The 26,667-nt window shown below is 44.1% G+C and overlaps 1 protein-coding gene and 1 long non-coding RNA gene across 2 annotated transcripts in view; one reads left to right on the forward strand and one right to left on the reverse strand.

The window, feature by feature from the left end:
- Nucleotides 1–26,254, reverse strand: part of BMP6 (bone morphogenetic protein 6) — an 89,515-nt gene extending 63,261 nt beyond the window's left edge. The window contains exon 1 of the mRNA XM_064425182.1: nucleotides 25,263–26,254. Coding sequence (XP_064281252.1) covers nucleotides 25,263–25,689 — 427 coding nt within the window. The 5' untranslated portion in view covers nucleotides 25,690–26,254. The remainder of the gene's footprint in view (nucleotides 1–25,262) is intronic.
- On the forward strand, nucleotides 4,491–5,371 carry LOC135303415 (uncharacterized). Its single transcript, XR_010364906.1, has 3 exons — nucleotides 4,491–4,545; nucleotides 4,673–4,736; nucleotides 5,238–5,371. It is a non-coding gene; the product is annotated as an uncharacterized LOC135303415 (long non-coding RNA).
- Nucleotides 26,255–26,667: the final 413 nt, after the last annotated feature.

The following is a 26,667-nucleotide window of genomic DNA, read 5'->3' on the forward strand; positions in this document are numbered from 1 at the left end:
TTCTGCAGGGATTCAACCAGCCAAAATATCTTATTCCATTTTCCAGTTGTCAATGAGTAGCTTGTGAACAACCCAGATCTGTTAGTCAGAATAATTCATTCCACTCTTTTTTACAGCTAATTTGCAGGGTCTGTCAGCTGAAAACAGGCCATTCACTGCCATCCCATTGACTTGTTCCATGGACACTAAATCTGCAGTTCCTTTTCATTCACATATACAACCCTACTAAAATCTTATGCCAGCAACAGATTTCTAATTTCTCCGCTCACTTGACTGCAAAAAAACCCCAAAACAACAAAATTCTTGCAGGATCCAAAAAGCAACAGACACACAGCATTGCCTCCCAGAACATAATGCACAGCCCATAGACCAGGATCAGTGAAAGCAGCCCCACTGCAGGAATTCTACTTGGCAGGAGTTCAGCTTCCCTGTCCATTCTGAATCTGTAGGTCATTGTTGTCCATGGGTATCACTACAATTTATGCTGGTGCTCACTTTTTGAGTCATTTCAGGGCTTTCTAAGTCAGTCGCAAGATCTCCCACCTGCTTTGAACCAGAACTTGGCCTAAAAAAACCCCGAGCTAGGACTGGATACTTTAATTCAAAACAAAACAAAACCTCGAAACATCTGTTTGCACATTTTTGTTTTTCTAATTGTAGGTATGTCCAAACCAAACAATCTTGCCTCCAAAGCCCTGTTTGTGCTCTCACAACTTGAGGTCCTTATTGATAACAGGTTTACTTTTTTCCTAGGTCTCTAGTTCACCACTTGGGTATCTGCTCAAGGACCTCTAATGAACAGGTCTAGAACTGAAATAGCTGCTACTGGTACCAACTGTTTCTGATCAATGTAACACATCTTGCCTGGTGCACAATCTGTCCAGCAGACCAACAGCAAGGGGTTTCCTGCAGCCACAGTACAGCTGATGCCCTTGTACCATCAATATTGCTCTTCATCCCATTCCCATATTGAGAAGCTTTATCATGAGTCTTATATTATACACTTACATTTTTATGTCATATATTCAAAACCCTTGAGTCAGCCACTAAACTAAACACAACTCCTTCTGGTATTAAATGACACATATAAAAGTAAATTTCTAGACTTCTACAGGAGAATTCAGAACTAAAGGCTGAAAAGCAAAGAACGAAGATTTTAACCAGCAAATTCTTTTCAGTCAAGACAGCAGCCTGAGGAGCTCATTTCTGCTCTAGGAATGCACAAAAAAGAAATCCACACCCTACAGTTCTCATGTGGGAAAAGGCTGATGGGGGCAAAAAGTCGTTGTGGGTCCCTGGTGGACTGCCCACAAGCTCATGCTCAGGAGGCAGGTGCTGTAAGCCAATACATGATCAAAGCTTCCCAGAAAAGAAAATCAGCAACACACAAGCAAAGGGACAATTTCCAATAAAGTCTCTTGATACTGCTCCATGACAAGCTCAAAAACTGAAGTATCTTCCTCCTTTTCATTTGCTCAACCAAAACAACAGCCAACAAAGGCAGATGGAGGGCTGAGGCTGACCCTTCTGTCTGTGATGTGGCACTAAGCAAGTCACACTTATTTACAGCCCTAACCAGACAGAGTCAGATTGATGAGATCACAGAAAGAGCTTTGATAGACCAGACCAAGAACTCAGGAAGCCCAGAGCCTTCTTTCCAAAAGTGGTCAGTATGAAATGTTCAGGGACAAAAGCAAGACAATACAGGAGGATCAGCACCCCATCACACTCTTCCAACCATCAGAAAGCTTAGCACTACAAAGAGAGTCATGGAGGGGAAACGGGGGGAGGAAGGGAAGGAGAAGAAATCATGCTCGTAGGACAAACTGAACTGGAATGATAATAAGACACGCACAGATAGACTATAAGCCAACAAAAAATTGGTAAAACAATGAAGGTATAAGAATGAAATTAATGACAAAAACACATGTTCTGAGATAAAATCAGAGAAAAACAGTAAAGGAATTTTTGAAGAGCTGTGCAAGAAAAAGTTATGAAAAGGCAAGGTCAACACTAAAATACTTATGCATGACTGTATGAAAATAACTGATTTTTCAATTATTTCAAAAGGGAAGCAAAAAATTTGCTCCAAAGTGCTGCAATCTGGTTATTTTATTTGCACTCTACAAGCTAACCTTCAGAAGATACTTTTTACCCCTGCTGTTTTTCACCATGCATGAGATGTGTGTTTTCTGCATAATTCATCTGGGCTAACAGTTCAATCTATGCGCATCCTCTATCTTTTGGCTGATTCTTTCATTCTAATCCTACTCTGGCAAAAAAAATAAGAGGGGAAACTGTTATGCAGTGATCCACTGACAAAAACAGATTCAAGAGACCAACTAGGTAGCTCCAGCTGGTAAACTGAGCTCACAGCAAAAAAACCCTCAAAAATTAAGTTAATGAAAAATCAAGTTAATGAAAAATGATGTTTTCCATATTTAAAACATTTCCTCAAGAAAAAAAGGCTCTTAAAAATATGAAAGAAACTTTTGCAAATAGCCATCACATATGCCAGTAAAAGGATGGAAAAAAGAATCTTTCTCAATGGAAAAGACACTATTTTTTTTAATTTTTCTTCCCTTTTTCATTTCTATTTCAATAGAAAGAAGAATAATGTCCTTAAAAAGTCCAAGCCATAACACTTTAGCTCTTTTGTTAAAAAAGCTAAAATGTTAATTTTTTAAAAAAGACTGACCAACAATAATGCTGAAACCCAGCAATGTAACTCATGACAAGTCTTTTTTACATAATACCAAAATTGCTATTTACTGGAACTAATCAAAAATACAAGAGAAGGGTTACTTTCAAGCCAAATTGCATCTGCTCACTGTTGGCACCTGTGGGCTAACTCAGACTCCAAAATAACTGCAAGCTGGTGGCCTCCAATACTTCCAGAAGAAGAGGCAAGCAAAGGTCATGCCCACCCCTCCCGCTCAATCACGTATGCTGCAGCTACAACAAGGTTTGGAATAATTTTATATCCGTGGCAGGGATGCTCAGACTGGTCCCAGGAAGTGGAGGGGACCATGCTGGTACCCAGCTCATCCCCAAGGAAGACTGGCCACAGGCAGGACAAAAGATGACCTGGAGTAGGAACTCTGGCACCCAGTGCTCAAGAGCCTTTTCCTCCTTCTTGCAGATGTGGTTGAGATTAGGTTAGAGCACCACTAAAAGTCAACAGTAGCAAAATTACTCCAACTTTCTTTGCAAACTTGTCCACTCCCTCGAAATATCACTTGAAGGGCAATTCAGCATCTCAAACTCTTAAGAACACTCTTTCAATTTCTTTAGTGCTGCATTCACAAACAGCACTGCATTTCTGCAGCGCTGTGCCAGCTACAACCAGAAGCTCAGCAGCAGCCTTAGACCCCAGCTTGCATCAGTAATCCACCTCACTCCCTCCTCCATCCAGGAATCTGTGCAGAACCATTCCTGCCTGACTCATCTATTTCACCAGTCCCACATTTCTCTCCCCTCCAGCACTGCCCAATGCAGAGTCCTGGCCCCAGCCTCCGGCTGCTTTTTCCACTTCAGCCTGACTTACTACCCATCTGTTCTCACCACCATCAACCAGGAATGTGATTTAGCATCCAAATTCTTCACTGCCACATATTTCAGAGGAGTCCACAAGTGTCCAACCTCACCCTGGCACGAGCCACCTCTCACCCATGAGGTCAGTGCAAACCACAGAGTCTATGAAGCCAACCCAGAAGTCACATTGTGAACACTGGCTGGTCTGTGGTGGAGTTTGCTGTTTTCTTCAAAGTTAAGAACAGGAAGATCCACAAATTAAGCTCTAAGACTGAAACCTCAGCATTTACGTAATCAGTGAACAGGAGGCTTAAATGGTAAAATCCAAGACAGCAAGGGTGAGATGTGGCACACACTTTCCACATTCATCCACAAAAATGCGACCACCTCAGAATTATTCTATCAAATTACGAGCCCTTGCACAGCTGAACAGACAATATTCCTCCACCAAGGCATGGGCTGTCTTCAATCACTGCAGAAAGCCCACAGCAAACAAACTGAGAGCTGAGACCAATATCCACATTACTCTAAGAAATGGGAAAGCATTTGCATTTCCAGACTTCTCAGGCAACTTCTGTCCATTGTTCAACCCACTTGGTCTCTGTGATTTCACAGTATGGACTCAAAATGGCCAGAAAGCCCATTTAGCAGACACAGGAAGAATGTGCTCCTCTCACCTCCAGGGAGTCCATAACCTCCCCTGCAGAATATACCATGAAATACAAAGCTATGCCTACAAGCCTCTCAAAGCCACAGCAAACAATGTGGGCAGCAAATGACAGGTTGCCTTTACCTCAGTTACTGCTTTGTGTCACAAACCCTATACAAACTCTTGCCATCCTCCAAAAAAAATACCTTTAAGGGGAAAGATTCCTTTCTGTCTATCTTTGGGCTTTGCACCGAAATAGAAATTTGCTTGCTTTTCTCCTCTTCAGTTAACTGACTCAATTCACTGTTCTCCAAAATGCCAAGTGATTCTGAATATTCTGCTGACACCAACCATCAATACAGGTCAGTCACTCAAAACGAGAAATGATCCCTCTGCTCCCCACCAAGCAGAGAGTTCAAAACATCCATTTATGAGCAGATATCCAAGTTAAAAACCCAGACACCACCAATGTCTCATTTTCTGTTTCAGCTGCACCAGCCTAAAAATGATTTCCATGTACACACACCTCCCAGGGACATGGAAGCAAGATTAGGTACAGAAGACTATTCTGCCTGTACAGAAATAAACTTTGTACAATCCTTAGCTTTCCTTAAAGATTAAAAAACCACGTAAATCTCTAAATGTGATACGAAATACTGTAAAATGCATATTCCTGCATATTGATACATAACACATTGTATTTCAAATAATTTATTTAATGCGGGCAAACACATACTTTTCTGTTCATCTCTGAGCATTTTGCTACTCTGTCCTCCACCCCTTTTGTTATTCCTGTCATCCCGTCATGTCCTCTTAGCAGTCAAGGGCAGAGCTGCCTTCTCTGTTATGTATTGGTACAACGCCCAGCACAGACTTCTCATTACGAACTCCAAGCCCTGCTGTAAAAGAAATAGCAATTAAACCCATGAATAAATAGATAAATTTCTGAAGAGAATGTACAACTTACATAATGACACAAATTCACAAAAATGCTGGTTTCGTGTCAGTCAGTGCTGCAGACGCCAACTCCCTCAAGAACCTCCATATTTTATAGGGCTTTTTATGGCACACTGGGACAGAAGTGAGAAGACGACAGCCTAAAGCCAGCTCTTAATCAAATGCAGATTTACCTATGGAGAACAGACCAATTATTAGCAAGTTGCATTAGGAAACAGCTGGGGAACCAGAATGACTCTTGGTGGTAATGAAAACTCAGGTCACCTGAATTTAAAATAAAACCCTTCAAGAAAAGACTTCAGTTAGCCATCATTTTTTATTACCGGTATGTGGGACACTCCCTGCTAAAAATTCCTGCTTCTCTGGGTGGAGACTGATCACTTCTGAGCCATTTCTTCACTGAGTCTGAACCACCCACATCTACCAGGAACATTTATTGTGATGAATAGACCTATTAATACCAGCTTCACCCCACCCTATACTGCTTGAGAGTATGGAAACTCAATGGATGTATCTGGTTTTGGTTAATATGCCATGACTCTCAAGTTTTACAATGGGAAGAGGCAGAGGAAACACATTATGTATTTTGTTGTAGTATTCTGGCACATTCTCCATCAAGTGGAAAATTCGACCTATCAGGGATGCAATTTTCAGTCTTTGTTTACCAAATCTTACATCCTTCTTCACCTTTTTGCAGAAAAAAAATATTTTCTCCTTTGTTCTTTGTCTCTTTGTCAGGAAGAGCCAAGAGCAAGCTTTAGATCCTCCCAAGCTCAAGTTGAAACCACATCCAAAAGGACAAGAAAGGGACCACTTCGTGTGAGGCTTAGTGTGGGAAAATCTTTCAGGAGCATTTTGAATGTGGCCTGGATTTGCTTCCACCTCACCTTTTAAATCCTCCCCACATCTAACATCCCTGGACATCAGAAATTAAATGCTGATGTAAAAATCAAGGTTACTGCAAAGGATGAAAACCCTATGTAGGTTTTTTCACTCAGAAGAACCACATTACAAAAAAGCAACAGCTTGCCTTTTGCTGTGAGCTATCCCACAATTACAGATCACAAATTTGGAGCAAATATAAAAATAAGTGAGACAGGGCAACCATCATAACAAGAGTCAACTCAAAAGGACAGCAGAAGTGGGGAAGACACTGAACTGCTTTAGTTATGAGCTAGAGGGCAGGCATACCGAGCCTAAGATGAGGGAAAGAAAATGCAACAAGCTTTCAAACCATACACACTTTAAATATCAAGTCCAACTCCTCAGGAAAACCAAAGGGTGAATTTCCTCATTCATAGGACAGATGAGGCTGTTACAAAGCAGGAATCCAAAACCACTTCCAGCACTTCACCAAAAGGGCTTCTGGACAGGGATGTCCCAAGTACAGGACCTGAGGTGAGCTCTGTATGGAAATCAAAGTCACTTGTCTGCCTCCAAGGCAGTAGAATAAAACCCTTACTTCTCTGTGTTTCCTGGCACTGCAGGAGATGCTTGAAGGCCACCTCCTTGGGGAACAAGGACTCCTTGACAACATGGTCCAGAAAAACTTCATTTTCACGATTACTAGTGTGACCAGCTCACATCTGTCTTTCCCAGCAAGCCAACTTCTTAACTGCTTCAGCAACTCTTGCTCCTCCAGGTGGGAAGCACCGACGACCCAAGGCGGGGAAGGGCAGGAGGAGCCACCAGTGCTTCATCTACATTTCAGAGCCAACCAGGACCCTGGATCGGGAGGAGCAGCATTGCAACGACTCCACTTTCCCCAGCACATCTGATAGTGCCATTAGCACAACTGGCTCCCAGCCACCTGAGTGAGAGAACGAACAACTGGATGCTTGTGAGGAATGATCAAATAAAAATTTACCATCTGAATAAACAGAACAGAACACCTGGCAGAGCGAGCGAGGTCCAGCCACAAGCACTGGCAGCAGCAGCAAGAGCTCCAGTGCTGCTCAGCACTGCTGTGGTGGGGAGAAGCCTTGAGCTCAGGCTGATTCCACTGCAGACCCTGTAAACAGTTTTGGGCCACTTCTTGGCAGAGTTCTTCAATTTATTTTAGATTTCCAGCACTTGCCAGAGGGAACTATTGGGAGGCCCATAAAAATTGAGTTTCCTCTCACAGTGTCAACTGGTGAAGTAGTCTTTTCTTCCTGGCCTCAGTCACTGTCGAGCGCTACCGCCTGCTGCTACGGAAAGTTGCTGTGTGACAGTAAGCAAGCTGACACCTAATTGTTACATTTGACCAAGTGTTTTAATTAAGGGCAGAGTGTCTTTAAAATAAACTCTTGGGAGGCTTTGGCCCACATTCAGGAAAGCACTTAAGTATAAGCCTTAGACTGTCCCTATTCAGGAAAGCATGTGCTTAAGTGCTTTCCTGAATGCAGATATATTCCCATCCTGGGGCATTAAAAGTGCACTAAATAATAACATTTATTGCAATTTGACTTCACTGTTTTCTTGAAATATTTATTTAGCTGTTTCTTTATTAAGAGTAAAGTCACTTGAATTTTTTATCTATTTAACAACGCTTACTGCTTGCTGATTGCATTCCAAGAGACAATCTGTAAATGCTGTTCATTTAAACTCCAGGGCTTTTTCCCCCACTAGCATGAAGCTGTCTCATTTTCTTGACACACCAGTTACTCTCACACAGGGTACCTACTGGCCACATACCACTCAAAATAATTTTGCATAGAGTTGGAAATCTTTGAGGCTCTTCTCCACCAAATACCCAAGAAGAATAAAAAGTCAATCTTTATCTAAACCAACGCTCATGCCTGGGGCATTCACTGAACAGTGCGCAGTCCCTACTCCTACCAATAGTAATGCCTGTATTGTTTCACCAATATAGATGTCACAAGTCAGAACAAAAAGCCAAATTTCAACTAGCAGATCCCTCCCCCAACAGCCAACATGCAGTACCTGTGGTTTCACATCTCTCACAAGCCACCTCCAACACCTTTGCACCACAAACTTTAGATTTTCCTGACAGAAAGCTGACAGTGTTGAGCAGGAGGGGAAGAGCACGTGAGTACAGCACGCACACGTCCACATGAAAAACTGGGAAAAGAGATGGGGTGTGCTTTGTCCTACTTAACCACTGCTCCTCCAGCTTCTGAAATTGAAGCTTGGGAAATGAGAACAGAGGTGTCAAATTTGTCAGTGATGCTAGAGCACAATAAAGCAAGAGGAGCTCATTCTTCTTCCCATGCCCATCTGGCCCATAGTTACACTGAATCAGTCCCACATTTCATGACCCACATCAACAGTCTGAGCCTTTTCCTGCAGTCCTGTGAAGAAGCATCAGGTATTGATTGACCCAGGCTAGAGAGCTTCAGCGTCTCCTGTGGGCCAAGGGCCTGCTCAGGCCCCATTACTAAATTACTGACAATCTCTCACATGCTCAGGCTAGGACCAGTGATGAAATTTTCCTCGAATCAAAGCAGCAGGAGGAGTTTGCATGTTAGGTATTTTCTCTTCCCTCTGTAACACTGGGAAGGGTTCACATCCACCTGGGAACATCACCTAACAGCTGCTGCACTGCTGTGAGGACATAGGACACCAGTGACACTGCTGATCTCTCCTGCTCCCAGCACATCTTCCCCAGCAGCTTACAGCTGCAGGTGCTGGTTTTCACTTTTTCACTCCTACTTTGTTTTTTTTTTTTTTCCAGGGCAGCTGGCAGGGGTCCTGTGACCTGTGAGACATGGAGGAAAACTGGAATGGATTTCTGTGGAGCTTGCTGGACAAAATGCCTACAACATCCTTGTTTTCAATAGCTCTGAGGGTCCTTGCTAGTCCTAACATGAATTTACCTTTCTAGCTCAGACTTGGGCTTTTTGTGTACACCACCACTGCTAATGAAAGTACCAACTGCTTTACTCTAGCTTACTACCTCTGCACTCCAAGCACATACAGAAATGCCAAAGTGATGGAAAAAGAACACATTAAAGTGATTTAACATAATCTGCACAATACACCAAAAAAGTTTTTAAAGGCTGGGAAAAAAACCTGCAGCATTAATTGTCTCTGGCTACAGAAAGAAGCAGATGCAAATATAGGTGTCCCAACTGTGACCAGCAGGTACTTAATTAAGGGAACACCACATGAAGACACGTGCTTAATTTGTTCAGGTGGCAAGGTTAACAAAATAAACTCAGGGAGTGAATGCAACACAAGCAGAATGACTAAAAAAATAAGAAAAAGCCAGGCAAGATGAATCACACATCTCAGTCAAATAAAGGAACAGCCTGCTTGCTTTAAACTTGATCATAATTGGTTTCCCCTCACCTTCCAAAAACATGTTTAAAAAGGAAAATAGTATTTACAGCTCAAGTTAAACCACAACCACTTTACTCATCTGTTGTTTCAATTTTTCCTTAAGGTTTGTGTTTAAAGACAACCCGAAGCACCTCAGCAGCCTTTTTACATACACTGCATTTAACAAGAAACACCAAAAGTCATTGCGATGAAGTTTTGTAGAAGACGACATTGCAAGAAGAGAAAGCAGCATCATTTTCCTCAGACTTCTCTTCTGGGCACCACCAAACAGAGATATCTGACCCCTCACTCCAGCAGCTCTTGAGGCTGCACAGGGGATCCCTTGGACAAAAGGCTTTCAGGACAGGTCTCCTGCCCCGTGAGCCTTGTCTGTTTCACACAGCGCTGCTCTCACCGCAGTGGGGGACCCTTACTAGTGTTTACATAAGTCTGAATCATGCAAACTAGGAAAGATAGAATAAGAGGTAAAATAATCAAAAGCTGCACCAGCAAGAGCTGTGGTTTCAGTCAGTGGAAAGCATTATTTTTAGAAAACCAGAATCTCTTAGTCACCATCCTTCAAATTCACTCGCCTGCACAGGCAAGAGCCACGACCCTCTCTTTGGTCCAGTTCATTCCTCCTTCTCCAGAGTTTCTTCACTCCTCCATGCCCATGAAATCAGGCATGTGTGGCCAGCATGATCTGCTGGACATGACCCACCCATGACCAGCAGCTGCATTTACTACCACTCTGGTAAATACCATATTTTGCTTGTGATTGTATCCAACATCCCAATGGCTGACTTTTTTCAGGGGTCTTCCCCAGTTGTTCTTCACATGTACTCCAGCCTCAGATAACCAAAGGAGCTTCCACAGCTCAGCTGCCCCAGAAAACACTCCAACATTTTTTTTCTCCTCAAGTACAGCTTGGGTTTATTCAACAAGAAAGGGCAGAAGTAGCAATGTGTGCCCTTCATGCCACACACAGTGGCAGGAAAATACCCTGCAACCCAGCCAGAAATTATCTGAATTGCTGGATAATTGACTTAAAAGCTTGAATTGAAATCTAGAATGGCAGATCACACGCAATTCTGCTGAGGATTCCCCTTTTCTTCTCTCTTGCTTCTTTGCATCCCAGTTATCCTGAACTTTCCCACATGCTCATGGAATTCCTGCTGCAGCAGAGGGCAAGGCAAAACCAGTGGAGACCTCTGCTACAGCAGCTCTGACAGTGAGCATGTGGAGGGAGCAGTGAGACAGCAACAAGCTGGATCTCCCCAGGACACTGTGGCAGAGCACTGCCCATGTATTCTCCAGCACCAAGCTCTTGTCTGCATGACTTCCTGATGTGACTTTTCCCACCTTGTCTTCGGCATCCAGAACCAATCTCAAGTAACTTCCCACAGGCAAGAGGGCAGGGGGGCAAGAAAATCCATGACATGGAGGCAAACCATGAAACCCACAAAGGACAGCAAGCATCTCCTTCCAGGCCACTATGACCTGGGCTTAGTACACAATCCCTAACCTCAGCTGAGGTTTTGTATGTACTGAGGGCAAGTTTTGCTGTCCTTACTCCTCAAATAGCAACAGGGAAATCTTTTCTCTGGGTAACTACTGCCTCTGACTCTGGCAAAAGGCTACACTTCCAGCAGGAGAAGCACATTAGAAAACCACTGTTTGATATCAAAGCCTCCACAGCTTCTTAATAGTCCTTCATATTTTTTGTAGCTTCATACAGTTTTAGAACATTTTAATTTTAAAATAATGAGTTTATTTAACGATGATATTTCTCTCTTCTTGATTGCTGAGAGGATCTGTAGTACATATCCAGGTTTTCTTCCATCTCAAATTGGTACAGTGCAAAGCCAAGAATACATATGTTGCTAGCTGGAAAATAAAGTGCCCTTGATTCCTAACTTTATTTTGGACAGTTCACTCCAAGTTATTAAAAGCCAAATTCAGTAGTGAGAAAATATATATAGCTTCAACTGTTTTGTGTGGGTTTAAAGTACTATTTGCTTTATGAGTAAGAGATTCAATAATGCATATATTTACATAAAAATAGTTTTGACATTTAAGTTAACTTCTTGCCAAGGTGGTGCAAAAATGGAAATGTAAAAAGCATAAGCGCAGAAATAAGCCCCTATGCTGTAAGTCTGCTATTTACAGGTAATTTTTTTTTCCTTGGCAATAATACCTGAACGGTATGTTTTATAGCACTAAAGCTAGCCACTTTGAGTCAATTTAGTGTTTATGGAACGTGCCAGACTGACAGTTTGAGATTTAAATGCTCCATGCCAGCCTGTAGTTGAGCTGGGGTAGGGGCTAGGAGAGTTTCCAGAACCCAGGCCACTGATGGACCCCAGTCGTGCTCTGCAGACATGACAAAATCCATGATGGCACGAGTCCAGAACACAGCAACGCGAACACCCAATTATTCCTCAAGCCCCAGGAGGCTTCTGAAGAGGGTGGCACCAACCTGTGCTGTGCAAAAGCATGAGATGACACACCTACCACGAGTCAAAGCCCCAAAATGGCTATAAAAAGCACAAAACTTTAAAACAGATGCTGTTCTCTGCTAGCTCTGGGGATGACCACGCAGCACTTCCTAGATAATGGATTTGATCGACAGAAGAGTTCGGAAACTTCTCTACTACAGTAACCAAGATTTTTTTTTTCCCCCAGAGCAATTAGTCAGCTCAGGGATGTCAAAACATATAACTAGGCCGTGAGACAAATTACAGTGTAAGTGCTGCTACTTTGCCAATGACCTAGCAGGCTTGACCCTGAGATTTCTAATGTTTGAAATCTCACGTTCCTTGTTCAGTATTGCAGTACTTCTAAAGACATTTTAATTAAGATGAAGTGGCAGGCAAAGCTACCTGCATGGATCCTTCATATATATAAACAAATAACAACAAATCCCAGATGACCAAAGGGGTGATATATTCATATAAAAGAGAGAAGTATAAAATAAATACATATAAATTCGTCAAGTCTTTGGTTGCCAATTCACGCTTTTGCAAAAGTTCACGACAACTGGCTCATCAATACTTGATACTCTGTCCCAGATGAACGGTCTGACAGTCAACAGTAATCTTCACATTCTAAGCATCATAAATAGATGAACAGAAACAATTATTCAGAGCTAAGGATAGTCTGGATCCTTACTGCAGCCTCATGTGTTACATATTTTTTTCTGCTGTGATCTCACTAGCAATGCATCACTGTTTTTAACCACTCTGAGCACTGATTCTACGTTCAGCAGCTGTGTTTGTTTACAGGGCTAGAAATTAGCACAGGACAAATGGACTTCATCCAACTGAAATTTTATTTTGGCATTTTCCACTACACTTCACAATATATTGGTCCTCATAGACCAATTATGTATTTGCCACTGACGCTGGCCAAGGAGAGTGCATAAGCAATGATGGTGCTCACTAATACTACACAGGGATGCTTTTATTGCTCCTAATGTGGGCTCCCTAATTACTAACCACAGCCTAGTCACCTGTAGCCAGGAAAGTCCACTACTGCATTGTCCATACTTTTTTTTTTTCACTAGGAACATAAAGAATGTCAGCATAATCCATCCTGCACTTTTCACTCTGCCAGCTCAGAAAGAGCAGTGAAATGCAACAATATTTTATATTTAAAGGGACCTGCCTGTGCCTTTCACAGTTATAACTGAGCTCCCAAAGCCAATTTGAAAAGACTGTAAACCAAATTCAGACAAGTCAGCCCTAACATCATTTTCTATTTGAACATTCATGTACTTTTTCATGGACATGTATTTCAAAAAAAGCAAAAGAGCAGCCCTTTGCCCCTATGCCCTTTTCATCTCCTTGACCATTACCCTAGCACAGAGCTGGGGGGTACTTCAGTTTTCCCCATCCTGCTCTAGAATAAACTGTTCAAGAAGAGTTACTGAAATCACTGGAACATGGTGGCAAACACACCTGCCAAGTCCTCACACACCTGAGGTGTAATTTTAAATGTTCGCCCTAATAATTCAGAACACATTTGTAACCAATTCCTACTTATGTTAGAACTCACATGAGACAAACGTAAAGTGCATTAAACTGTAGTTTAGGGACTTCAGACTGGTAAAAATACTTTGCTTCTATCTTCAAAAATGTATTTTAGAGAAACTACCAAACAGTCCCACAGGCACCAAACAGTTTCTTCAGACAAATGTCCACAGCTAATCTGTCAATTAAACCAATAAGTCCTGATCAAGTACCTCTATGGAGAGAATAAAGTTAAAAGTACTGTGCAAGCTCTTGAAATGTTTTTTTGGGGACTGAAAATGCCAGGAATATTTGCACAGCATTTTACTTCTGAGGAACTGCCTCTCACTATTTTTAACTTTGTTTCATGCAACAAACTGATAATTTAAAATAATAGCAATGATGATGTTCTGACATCACAAGATGCATGAAGAACCCTGTCAAAGTAATATATTGCACTCTGCCGTGTAATTATGTTATGTTGGAGCAGAGTGTTGGAAAACTTCATATAATCATTAGCCGAGCGCTGAATGTTTTGATTGTCAGACAGGTTGTATATGATGCAAATATATGACTCAGAAATGATTTCACATAAACATTTTGGTAACAGTATTCTGACTCATAACCTCCAACACAGAAAATAACAAGCTGCACAAAACATCTGTGCGCTCTGAGCAACCCCAGCTTGCAGTAACCTTCACAAGCCTCCCAGCACAGAGAGACCAGAGGTCCCATCCCTGAGGACCTGCAGCTGAGATGCTGACACCTACCTTCCCAAAACAAGTCAAAGACGGAGCAAAAAGTGCTGTCATTCCCAACATGGATCCCTGGCAGAGAGCTGTGACAGTTTATGCCATCTGAGAGCCTGCCCAGTGGGCATTGCTTGGTTTCAGTCCACAATTAACAGGGCTAAGAAGGGAGGAAAGGTTTGTTGTTATTCCACCCTGAAGCTTCACTACGTCAAGTACGACACAATGCACAGTTCTTCTTCTATTTATTTTTTCATTCATTAGGAGATGGACAGCTTCTTTCACAGCTCCCTTCTGAAGACAAATGTGCAGTCTTGAGTGACAAGGAGGATTTACCGTCTGTTATTTCAGAGGAGGTTTGCCATGTTTATTCTGGAAAGTGCCATGAATTAATGAACTATCTCTTCAAGCCTCAGTGCATCGGAGCTGCCAGCTCTCCGGCTGCCAGAAGCAACAGACTGTTTTGGGACCCCATAAAACTGCTTTTGCTGAGACTAGAGATAGCAACAGTATCAGGCAGACCCAATCCCAATAGCTTCTGAAACATAAAGGAGTCATTATACCAACTTCAGCTGTTACACTGCATTTTTATGGGAAGTTTCTCAAAAAAACTCTCAGCTAACTCAGAAGAAGATTTACTATTAGCTTCCCTGCAGCGTGGGCTTTATCAAAAGTCAATCAAACCTTTTTCAGGCTCTCCAATAGTTTCAAATTAAACATGTGCTAGCCTGTGACCTCTTTCATCTCTCCTATGTTCAGCTGTTGGCAAGCATGTCTGAAGAGCCATATTCCTAATGGAGTATGGCTGCAGAAGGCACAGACTGTGCAACATTGATGAGCAAGGTTCACAAGCAGGAAGACAAATCCTAAGCCAAGTGAGAACCTGTAGGCTCCAGGTGATTCACAGTGCCACCTGAAAAAAGCCAGGTGTCACCAGATAAGACTCTCTTGTTTCACTGGCTCCATGAGCCACTGGAGGACTGGCCAGGTCAGTAAAATAGGTGAGATTACAGGACCAGAAGTAAGAATTTCAGGGATCTCATCACAGTCCTGGTCCAGTCATAATCCCTGAGCCTCAGCTTAGTTATTTGGAAAATCAGTATAAGAGTGATTTGCATTTTTCAGAGCACACTTTGAGAGTTAAATGCTTATGAAGTGTTTTGAGGTTCTGAATAAGAGACAGAGTAGTATCTTGATGTTGTCTAGCAAGTAACGAGCATTACATATCCTGCAGAATGGAACATTTTTGGACAGGACAGCTGCTACAATCATTAAAATGTAAAAACTATCACATGCAAGAGACAAGACACAGACATCTCAAAGAGAAAATCTATTGGAGTACATTAAACAAATGTATTTTCTCTCCAGCTATCTTCCACAGCATAATAAGTTGGAACTTCCTTAAATATGAGAACTCTTTTTTTTTTTTAAAGTCTCCCTTCATTTCTCTTCATTCCGTTCCCCCTCTGCCTTTTTTCTTTGTGGGTTTAAAAAAAATTTAAAAAAAAAAAATTAAAGAGCAAGCCAAGAGATTCACAATCACCAAAGCCTGCAGAACATACAGTGAATTTTGGCAGGACATGCATGTTTATCCTTTTCATATGTTGTTTAAATTATTTTTATAAACAAGTCATTATCTTGCATAGCCACTGCTTGGTCCCTTTCATGTCAAAGATGTTTGATGTTACAATAATTAAGCAAAAAGGTCTGCATGCTTGAAATGCTGTCTCAGGATGACGGTTTGTGGGCAAGAGAGGCTGCTGTTTTTCTAAAATGAAGGGTTTCTTTGCCAAACTTCATCATTTAAGTTGAGCACCTGGATTTTGTACTTGTGAATCAAATCTTTGTGTAGATATTAAAACATGAATTTCAAACTAAGCTTAAATTTTAAAACCATCCTCCTACTTTTTTGCATGAAATTGTGCACATGTCAAGGCTTGCAGAGAAGCTTCTCCCTTGCACATGAATGTTTTGAAGAACCAAGCCTGACATCATTACAAAGGCTCAGGTACATTAAAAGTGTGTAAGGCCTCTCCCTGCATCACACCACCAGTGTGGCCAAAAGTAGTGAAGAAACGTGAACGGGAAGACAAGGTAAGTGACATAGGAAATGCCTCTCCTCCTTTTTTCCTGCAGAGCTTCTGGCGATTAAAGAGTGTTGCCTCTACCTCTGCTCATCTGAATTTGGACAGAGGGAGCTTGCGCCTCTGTGCCATGAGGAATTCAAGCTGTGACCATTTCTTTAATCCCTGATACAGAACACCTTTATCCAAATATCTTAAAGCAGTTTGAAAATATGGATGTTAGGCTGCAGTAATGTTCATGTTCAAACAACTCTTTATTATTACAGAGTTTACAAAGGCAAAAGTAGACAAGTCTGCATCTTGTATGCATTAGTTACAGTTAAACCTTATTTTCCAACTTATTTGGATAATTTTATTCCTTGTAAAAAGACTGGAATTGACTGCTAAGAGCTTTACTCTTCTGAATTTCTCTCTCAAGTGGTCTGGAAAGCCCAGGAGAGACAAGGATGCAAGGAGGCACATCTGTTTCACACCATAGCTGTTGACCCTTTCCTCCCTCCAACACCTCTTGGCTTATGTGTGTAACTATCAGACCCTGCTCACGAGCTCTAATCTGTTCTCATTTTTTAAGTGCTCTTTGTTGCCTGGTGTGGAGCCTAATGCTTGTGCTTCAATAGACATTATGTCACCCTTTAGCCCTTGTGCAAACAGAGTGTCTAATACCTTGACCATACACGCCACGCGAACACGATGAGGTGAGCGACAAGATAAGAAAGCTGCAGCAGTACACTTCAACATAAACATCTCTGTGCATGCTTTAAGCATGGCACATTTTACAGCCTGCACTGTAGATCTCCATTTGACAAGATTTTGGGTTGAATAAATACATGTTCGTTAGAAGAGTGTTTCAAATAGCCAATTCATACATTTCTCACACTGCAAACAACCATTAACATACATGGAATAACACATCTTTGGAATACTGTTTGAAAACACTCCCTCATTTACTATCAGGAAATTTGACTCTTCAGAACAAGTGTTAACACTGTCTTGTTTAATTTGTAAAGCTATTCAAGCCATGAAGTACATCTGCACATTCAGTATATTTCCAATACTGTGCTTCTGTTTTCATTTTAAAATGTTTTTATTTATACACTAATATTTGACCTATGAATGTTCCAAGTTTATATGGAGCCAGCTGTTCTAAATTCTGGTTATACTGAGCATTAGTGCAAAACATCAGGTGATATCATTGGATATTTTTAAGGGGAAAGTTCACAGGAAAGCAGTTATGTATTCTTGTGATTAACACCACATTGGATCAAAACAGTCATGTCTAGCTCTCTGAAAAATACAGCTACTGTTTTAGTTAGCAGAACACTTCGGCTCTGTCTACATTATCCTTTTTTGCCAAAAGTTCCCACTGTTGCTAGCACTGATTCAATTCTGTCATTGTGCTGTGATGAACACTGCTACGTAAAATAAAAAGAGCTGAAAGCAGGGCTGTCAAAATCTTTGTGCCCTTAACAACAAAACAAAAAAATAATAATCTCATTACATCACCAAAAAAACCCAACCAACCCAAAACGCAAACAAACAAAAAAATGCATTCCAAAACTCTACCCAACACTACAAGACTGTTTCTTAAGTAACTGAAAGTTCAGGAAATGCCAGCCCCAATCCACAGCAGTTTTTAGGAATCAAAGTCCATTACGAGGTATTAAACACCCCTGCAATCCACAGGGACTCAGCTTCTTTAATTAAGCTTTTTTCCTCCTGCAACAGCCTTGCAGCAGCTGCAGCCACATGCCCTTCCCAAAGCCCCTGGGTGGGAGCCTGCTCTGGGTGCAAAGCACCAGGCCATTTAGTGTGCTGCTGCCAGCCACCGCTGCTGCAAGGGCTGCAGTTCTGCAGAAGGCACCACTCCTCATCCTCTGCCAGCCATGACTGAAAAAAAGGTGGAAAGAAACGACTCACTGAATGTTTTCAGGCATGTCTCCTCATCTTCAGCATATCATGGCTACAGAATCCCAATTCCCACTTAGAATTCTAGGCAGTTTGGGCTGGAATGGATCTTCAAAAGTCATCCAGATCAGTCCCTGTCTTGGGCAGGAACACTGCTCAGAAAAACAGATTGCTCAAAGCCCTGTCCAACCTGACTTTGAACAGCTCCAAGGACGGGGCATCCAACAGCTCCTCTGGAGAACCTGTTTCAGTGTCTCACTACTGCTGTTTGAAAAATTTCTGCCTTCTATCCACTCTAAAACTACCCTCTTTGAGTTCAAAACTGCTGCTCCATCGAACAGGGAATCGAGGTGTGACCCAACACCAGGCTCCAAGAATCAGGTGGGCAGAAGACAGTTTTCCAGGCCTGAACCTCCTTCTCCCAGGCTCTGAGGTCTGAGAGTTGCTGTAACAAATGGGAATCTCTCACCCATTAACCATTTTTCTATTTGGGCAATAGTGCTTCACACTGCTATATAAATGGTCAAGTGGAATGTTAAATGATTAGGAGGTGGGCTGTACTTTACAGCATAGCTGTGCATCTGCTGGGATACAGCAGAAACACACAATGGGACTGTTTACGTCCCAAGTAAATCATACCTTCCTCTAACCCCCTACAAGTCAGCAATGAGGCAAGATGACCTAAAAAGAATCGTGACTCCATGGCATGGAAAGTCTAAACACCACCTTCCTTCCTCCTAAATCACAAACACCACTTAGAAGTTTATATTTAAAACTACAAGAGAGAGTGTAACCACTGCAATGCACCGGGCTAAACCCAGCAAGGATCCACAGCTCCTTGGCAGAGGTACAAGCCTGCAGCAAGCAGTCCCAGCAGGAGCTCAGCACAAGACATCCATGACAGCTGCCCAAGTGATTTTCTGCTAAAGCCATGTTGAGCTGGAAAAAAATTGCCAAAAAAGAAACCTTTTTATAAGATGTGGTTTAGCTTCAATTTTTTTCTGAGGGAAAGAATTAGGAAGTTTTGCTTTTATTTAAAAAAAAAAAAATTAAAAAACCCACCAGTCCCACACCTGGGTTTTTAATTCAAAATGCAACTTTTCATTTATTTACAGATAAAAAATTTGGCTTGAAGTAATCAAGACTGGTTTGGCAATACTAGCTTTTTAAATTACAATAAATTGCTGTTGTTATTGTTGTTGCTGGAAGAAAAATTTGTGTGAAATGTTGAAGTCTAAGACTGTAAATTTTGTAGCTCTGAAAAGCTTTCACAAGACAGAAAATAATCCTACTAATGTCATACTGTCTGCTTCCAGTAGCTTAGTCCAGATGACAGTCAGACTTGGATAAACTGCTTACAAGAACATGACCCTCCACTCATTTCAACAGTACAGGTTTTGAAGAGCAGCATTTCCAGGAGCCACATATCTTCCAAGGCTCCTAGCCAAAGACAGAAGAATGACAGTTCCTCAAATTCCAAGTCCAGAGGAGATAAGGACTTCTAAAAGACCATTTGCCCTTTCTTTAACCATGTTGTTAGGCAGCTTCCCACTAGCAGGCAGTTCACAAGCAGCAGCTACTTCAAGGAGATTACATAAATGAGGATCTCGAGCTGCATCAGTTGCACAGCAAATATAAGGCTGCTCTTTGGCACTTGGGGATCTGTCTTGGCATCAAAGCCCACTATACAAGGCTTGGCAGAAGTCATTAAACTCATTCCCATCATCAGCTTCATGATTTCTAATATTGGCCTGCTCTGGACACACGTGGAGGACACTGCTCACGTGCCGAGCAAGTGAGGCTGTACACAGCCAGCTGGCAGCACAGCCAGATCTGCAGCATCACACACTCCAGTTATTCCCTCTGAGTAGATGTCTTGACCTTTACAACACGTGGCCAAGAGTATAAACAGATGGGATGACAGTATGAATGGTACAGTCCCATCAATCCAATCACGCAACAACCCTGATACATCTTGGTTGCCTAATTTCATATCTCCCAACAGCAAGCATGGTACTGGGAAAAAGGCAGGTGGGCTGATCAAATCCTTCAGATGAAAAAATTCACCTGCTTTAGAAACACATGTAAGGATGTTGGAGCACTGCTTCCCTCCTGTGAAAAGCTGTGCAGAACAAAGGCATATTGCTTGCACCTAAGGTGCTACGGATCATTGTGCGAGATCACTCCTAGAAGGAAATCTGGTAGGTCACCACTGCCAAAAAGAAGAAAAGCCTGTTTGTAAGACATCACATCCATAAGGTGCAGCTTTATAGGCAAGGGGAGAGAGAGAGAAAGAGAGAGAGTGTATTTGTCCAACAAGTCTTACATCTACCTCCAGGCAATTTCCTTGCACTGAAAGGAAGCATCCTTGCCCCAGCTGACACTTGAAGTCTTTCAGGGAAGATGGGGATTGCCTGGAGTTTGGGGATTCAAAAATAGAAGAGTCTTTCCACCACAATCCCAATTCAAATAGTGTTGAAGCTTCAGGGCTGTTTGCAGGACCGGCTGGCAAAAGGTGAGCTTCCCCTCAACCTTTTGCATGGAGCCCTCCCAAGGGACCTGTGGGTCTTATGATAAAAGGGAAAACCCTTTCTCCAAAAGTAGATGCACACTGAATCAGTGCTGTTAGTCTGCTACAAAAAGCCACAGTGCTGAATAACCAGGTACCGCACCCCAAAGCACACTTTTTATGATCCTTATCTCTGGCAGGTTTGATGGGTTCAGACTTTTCCTGCATGTCTATCAACAGCCCCAGATGCAGGTCATGGCAGAAATTCAGACTGCCACTGAATTCCTTGGGTTTGATTTTAGGAAGCGCATGGCTGTTTTTCCTCTCAGTGTGGGTGCCTGGATAGGAAGATATGGGGGAAGACCATGTTCTGACACAGGATTGCTTCATAGCACCCTCTACGATACAAAAATAATTCTGGATGCCGTTAAAGCAGCAAAGTTTTGAGAGCCCTGTTTTCTGCTGCTTCACACATCATGCACTACTCTGAAGACAGCAGCTGGTGAGGAAGAGGATGCAGTGCAGATCCCCTTCACATCAGCACTGATGTGCCTGAGAACATGGGACGAAGCTGTCAATCCAGCATCACTGCCTCCAGAGGTATCTCCATACCAACCCCAGGCTGTTCTGCCAAGAGGAGATAACCTTATCTCGTGCCATGAGGAAGGTACCTTTTCCAGATAGGAAACATTAATAGATGTTATTCTCCCAACAGTACTATGTCAAGACATGCCACGTATTTATATCAAGGCTGTTCCTACAAGGAGAGCTGAACAGTTTCACAAAGATGCCTGGCCCACAATGCACTCCACCCCAAGCCCACAACCCTGCTGTACAGCCATTTCCACAGCACAGAAGTTTGGTACCCTGCTTCCTCAGTGAATCCATGCAGATGTTTCCATCTGTGCTAGCTATCCAGACTTCCTAGGTGTGAAATGAAAAGAAACAGGCACGTCTTGGACACTTCATCCTAATGAAAACACCCAAACAGACACTTCTCGGATCGTCTCCCAAAAAAAGGGACCAGATTTATCAAGGACAGGTTATGTTTTCTGTCAAATTATGTTTTGTTATTTAACCTGATAAATTAAATTTATTATCTAAATTACCTGAACTGGTTTATATCTCATGTGATTTTGCTTGTAATGGGAACAAAAAATCTTTTCTCCTCCCTGATACTGCTCTCCAGGTGCAGTTTTTTTTTCATAAAACTAAGTGCTTAGCATCTCCCAGAAACCCTGGACACACTAAGCTCCCCTATAATCAGCCCCTCTGGGAATCATTGCCCACACCATGATACAGACATCACCAGGTAAGCAAGATAAATTCCAGATTCTCCATTTCAAAGACTGATATTTCCTGTCCTCCCTGTAAGACAGCAACTCCCTGTGTGTGAAGAACCTTCACACTTCTGTGACCTTCCTGTTTCACTTTAAAAAAAAAAAGCCCAAAATGAAATAGAAACCATCTCCAAGAGCACCATCACCTTTGAGGCTGATACAAGCCTGCATTGGTGAGGTATCGGATTATTCAGGCAAAGTCCCTCAGCTTTGCAAGATCTTTGCAAAGAGGACTCATACCCCGAGCACATATGGAAACATATCCCCAGACAGAAAACACATCTGCTGTGTCCCTGGACTAAAGGATGTAGGTTGGTCAGGAAGGGCTGGAGCCCTGCATGTTTAAAATCAGCAGTGACTACAAGCTAGTGACCCTTTTCGGGCTACAGGGCTGGAAAAATTAATGCACTTTTATACATAACACCTGCAAACTTTCATGACAAAGTAGGACTCCTCTGCACAGCTGACCTGGATGATGGCTTTCCAGCACAACGAGATGCATCAAACTTTTATCTGGTTCTGAGCTGCAGCAGAAGCAGCATCAGCACCTGCAGGCAGGTCACCCACACTGACTTGACTTCCACACAGCCACATTCACCTACATTTCCAGGTGACACCATACACTCCTCACCCTGAGAGAGCAGCAGGGGCCCCTCGCATCTCTTTGTTAGTTGCCTCTTCAGTAATGGAATGGGAAGTCTTTATGGTTGAACACAAAGTTCTTCAGAAGTCAGTTTTAATGGAACAGAAGTAACTGTATATATATGGCCGCATGCAGAAAGCCCCAAATGAAATAATTCTGGCAGTGTCCACTTATAAGCAGACTCCAGCTGCGAGTTTTCAGGGTTGTTTGACATGTACTTCATTGGATTAGTCAGTGTGCTTGAAATCAAGAATTCTTCCCTTTCTGCTGTGATCCCACTCTCTTTTGCTGCATTTCTGACTTCATCTAATAAGCTACTTTGACAGATCACAAGCTGGCTTTCTCCCATCAAACCTTGGTTTCTATATTGGAACATAACCTTAGGCTTCCTGTAGTTTTCCGACCTGAATTACTGTTAAATGGAAAAGTAAATGTCAATACACAGGTGAAAGACCCCAAAAAATCCCTGGTATGTCAGAGAAGCCACAGAAAACAGCCAAACAGCTGTTCAGTTCCAGCCCATCGATTCATCAACACTCCGGTAACAAACAATCACGTTAAATGACATTATGGTTTATGACTCGGGATTTGGAAGTTGATGAGAAATTTCTACAGTTGATTCATGCTTCCTGAGACGCCTAACTAGCATTTCAATTGCACTATTTTACTACATTACATGAATAATTTTCTTCTTTGTTACATAAGTGTCTAGATCCAAATTATCAGAAGTGATTTGAATCATATGAGTGGGAGGGGTTATTTCCAAAAGAAACACATACTTTCAGATTATACCATCTAATAATACCCTCCTGGTGCTTTACAAACAGCTAATTACCTTCTTAAACACCACATGCTCACACTTATTCCTGAAATCAGCTCTTTAGGGAACTGCCTAGCCCCTTGCAGGCATCTTGTTTCACATCCCTCAAGTACAGTGTGATATGGGGGTTGCTTATAGACAGCCACAGTCAGCACCACACTTCTTAAAATCACAGCCCCAAGGACAGGTCCTGAAAGTCCCCAAGGCAAAGGAACAGGGACAGCAGCAGCAGCTCTGTGTATTCAAAGGACAGAGAGGTTTGGGGAGGCTGGGAGGGAAGAAAAACAGCTGTCCTTTGGATTTAAAACCTGTACAGTATTTCCCAGATCTCAGCTTCTGAGCTGAGACCACAGACCATGCTAGTTTCATTAATGGACAATTTCAGGATGTCTCAATCAAATACATCCAAGCTCTGAGATGGCAACACCACTAAACATCCCCGAACTGACTCAAAACAGGGCAGATGAGACCCTGAGAGGTACACACCTGCAGTACAAGGAGACAACAGGGCTCCAGGCTCAGGAAGGTCTGAGCGCCTAAGGCAGCTCAGCTGTAACCCTTACGAGTTGTGGCCACCTCGGTTTCAATGTAGACAAATCCTTCAACTACTTGCAATCCAACCATTTACAACTCTTCTCACTTACCACATGATTTCCATCAGCTACAAAAATTAATCTGCTCTTATTCTAGATGCACACATCATGGCACAAAGCTGTTGAACACCTGTACCAGCACTGGGAGCTCCGAGAAATTTCCTGCTGCAGTGACATACCCCTGCTCCAAACAAGTAAACACACAACAAATTCGGTTTGGTTTGTTTGTTTGTTTTTAAACAAGACAAGCTGTTGTCGTTCTGGCACACAGCTCTGGCAGCACAAGCAAAAAGGCAAAGTCTTCAGCTGACCGGCTAAGACACTTGAGCTTCACAGGAATTCCCTAAAAAAAGGAACTGCTATTTGCCAACTGAAATATTTTCATTCTCCACATTAGGCTGAATCTAATTACACTGTTTCCTTACAATTGCATAGTACTAAGAGCTCCTTTAAGTAAAAAACTTAATGACTTTCCCACTGCAATGCCCGCCTCAGAGCCCTTCACATCGCTGACAGGATGATTTGTTTGAAGAGCAGGTTGACATCTAACAAAACTTAATTCAAGATTTCCACATGATACAGATTTTTATTACGTTCCCGTGCTCAATCACCAAAATAACCTACACAGAGTAGTACACATATTCACCACCGCACTAGCTCTGATCCCTTAAAACAAAAACAAATAAAAAATATTTTAAAAGGAGAAGACGAGGACACCGTGAAGTAGCGTGGCTGTACTTTGTTCAAGCCCAAAATGCATCTCTGCTGCTGGACCTTGGATAGAGTGAGTGCAACTTGTACTCTGGCATGACCCCAGCTCGGCTGCCCAAGAAGCAGAGGAGGGTGTGCTTAATTCTGAACTACAGGCTCGGACCACTACCATCAGAACAAGTACTACTAAAAAGATAATTATTCTTTTTTTTTCTTCCTTCCTCTCACTCCCTCCCCCCAACGTTTTGAATGCCAGGGTATATTCTTTTTTTACTGTTTGCGAGAGGTTTTGCCCTTCCCCGAAGTGAGCTGCCCTCCTGGCCGAAACCCGCGCACACCAAGGTGGGTCCCAGCCAGCAAAGCCCCGACCCCGTCGCGCCGCACCGGGGAGCGCCCGCCCGTCCGTGCCCACCGCCCGGCCAGGGGTGTCGGCGGGACGGACGGACGGACGGGCTCCGCGCAGCCCAGGACTCCCTCCCTGCTTCCCTCACTCACCCAGGTTGACGAAGCTCATCACCATGTCGGCGTCGTTGAGGAAGGCGCTATCCTGCGGGCTGGGCAGCGGCGGGGCAGGGGTCGGCGGGCGGCCCCCGCTCTCCGCGCCCGCGCTGCCCTCCGCGCCCTCGGCCAGGGAGTGGTAGAGGTCCAGCATGAAGCGCGGTGCCGCCCTCAGCCGTCCCGGCGGCGGGGCCGGCGGCTCCCGCGGCAGCGGCCGGGGGCGGTGGGGCAACCCGAGCACCGAGAGGATCTCCCGCTGCATCTCCCGCTTCTCGTGCGACTTCAGCCGCCGGTAGAGGAAGCCCGAGCCGGCGGCGGCGGGCGGCGGCTCCCCGCCCTCGGCGGGCAGCGCGGGCTCGGCGGGGCGGCAGGCTCCGCTCAGCAGCGCCCAGCAGCAGCACAGCCAGGCCAGCCGGCGCGGCATGGCGCTCGGCCGGGCGCGGGCGGGCGACGGCCCCGCTCCGCGCTGTCCCCGCGGGCTGCCCGCCGCCCTCCAGCCCTGCCTCCCCGCGGCGGGATCGGCCCGGGCCGGCGGGGGGCGGCCGGGCCGGGCGGGCTCAGCGCTCGCCCCCGCCGCGCATGGCCCCCCGCGCCCGCCGCCGCTCAGGTGCGGCGGGGCCGCCCCCGGCCCGCTCCGGCCGCTCAGCTCGCCATGCCCCTGCCCGGGGGATCCGCGCCGGGCCGCGGGGGCTGCGGACGGGGGGAGAAGGAGCAGCGTGAAGAGCAGCAAACTTTTCTCGCTGCCAGGGAGCGAGCGAGCGAAGGAGAGAGAGAGCGAGCGAGCGGCTCCTGCGGCTGCAGCCCCGGTCCCCGCGGGCTGGCCGGAGCGCGGCCGCTGACAGCGAAGGCAAATGAGCAGCGCGCCCGCCTCCCGGCGGGGCGGGCGGCCGCTCCTCCGGGGCGGGGAGCGGGCGCAGGTAGCGCGGCCCCGCGGGGGCGGGCGGGGAGCGGGAGCGGTAGCAGGAGCAGGAGCAGGAGCAGGAGCAGGAGCAGGTTGAGAAGCGCCGGCCCCGTCGGGTGTGGCGGGCTCGCTGCGCTGGAGCGGCGCTCCGCCGAGCTGCGGCTCCTGCCGCCTCTGCCTCTGGACTCTGCCGGCTTGTTCCTTGTTAAAGGAAGGGTTTCGGCCATCCTTCCTGCCCCCAGCGGGTGTTGGCTATTTGTCCTGAAAATAGGTGGAGTTTTCTTAATCTGAATAAGCGTTGGGGTTTATTTTAGCAGTTTACGACATACTACACAGCTTTTTAGCCCTTTTTTTTTTTTTTTTTTCCTGGAGTATCTTGGAGAACTGAACATGAAACTCTGGCTGAGACTACCCAGGTACCCCTGATTGATGGAATACCGGTCTGCATCCTGTGCAGCAGGCTATACTGCCAGAAAAGGACATACCCCCTCCTACAGTAAT

Source organism: Passer domesticus, chromosome 1 (genome assembly GCF_036417665.1).
Source record: "Passer domesticus isolate bPasDom1 chromosome 1, bPasDom1.hap1, whole genome shotgun sequence".
NCBI lineage: Eukaryota > Metazoa > Chordata > Aves > Passeriformes > Passeridae > Passer > Passer domesticus.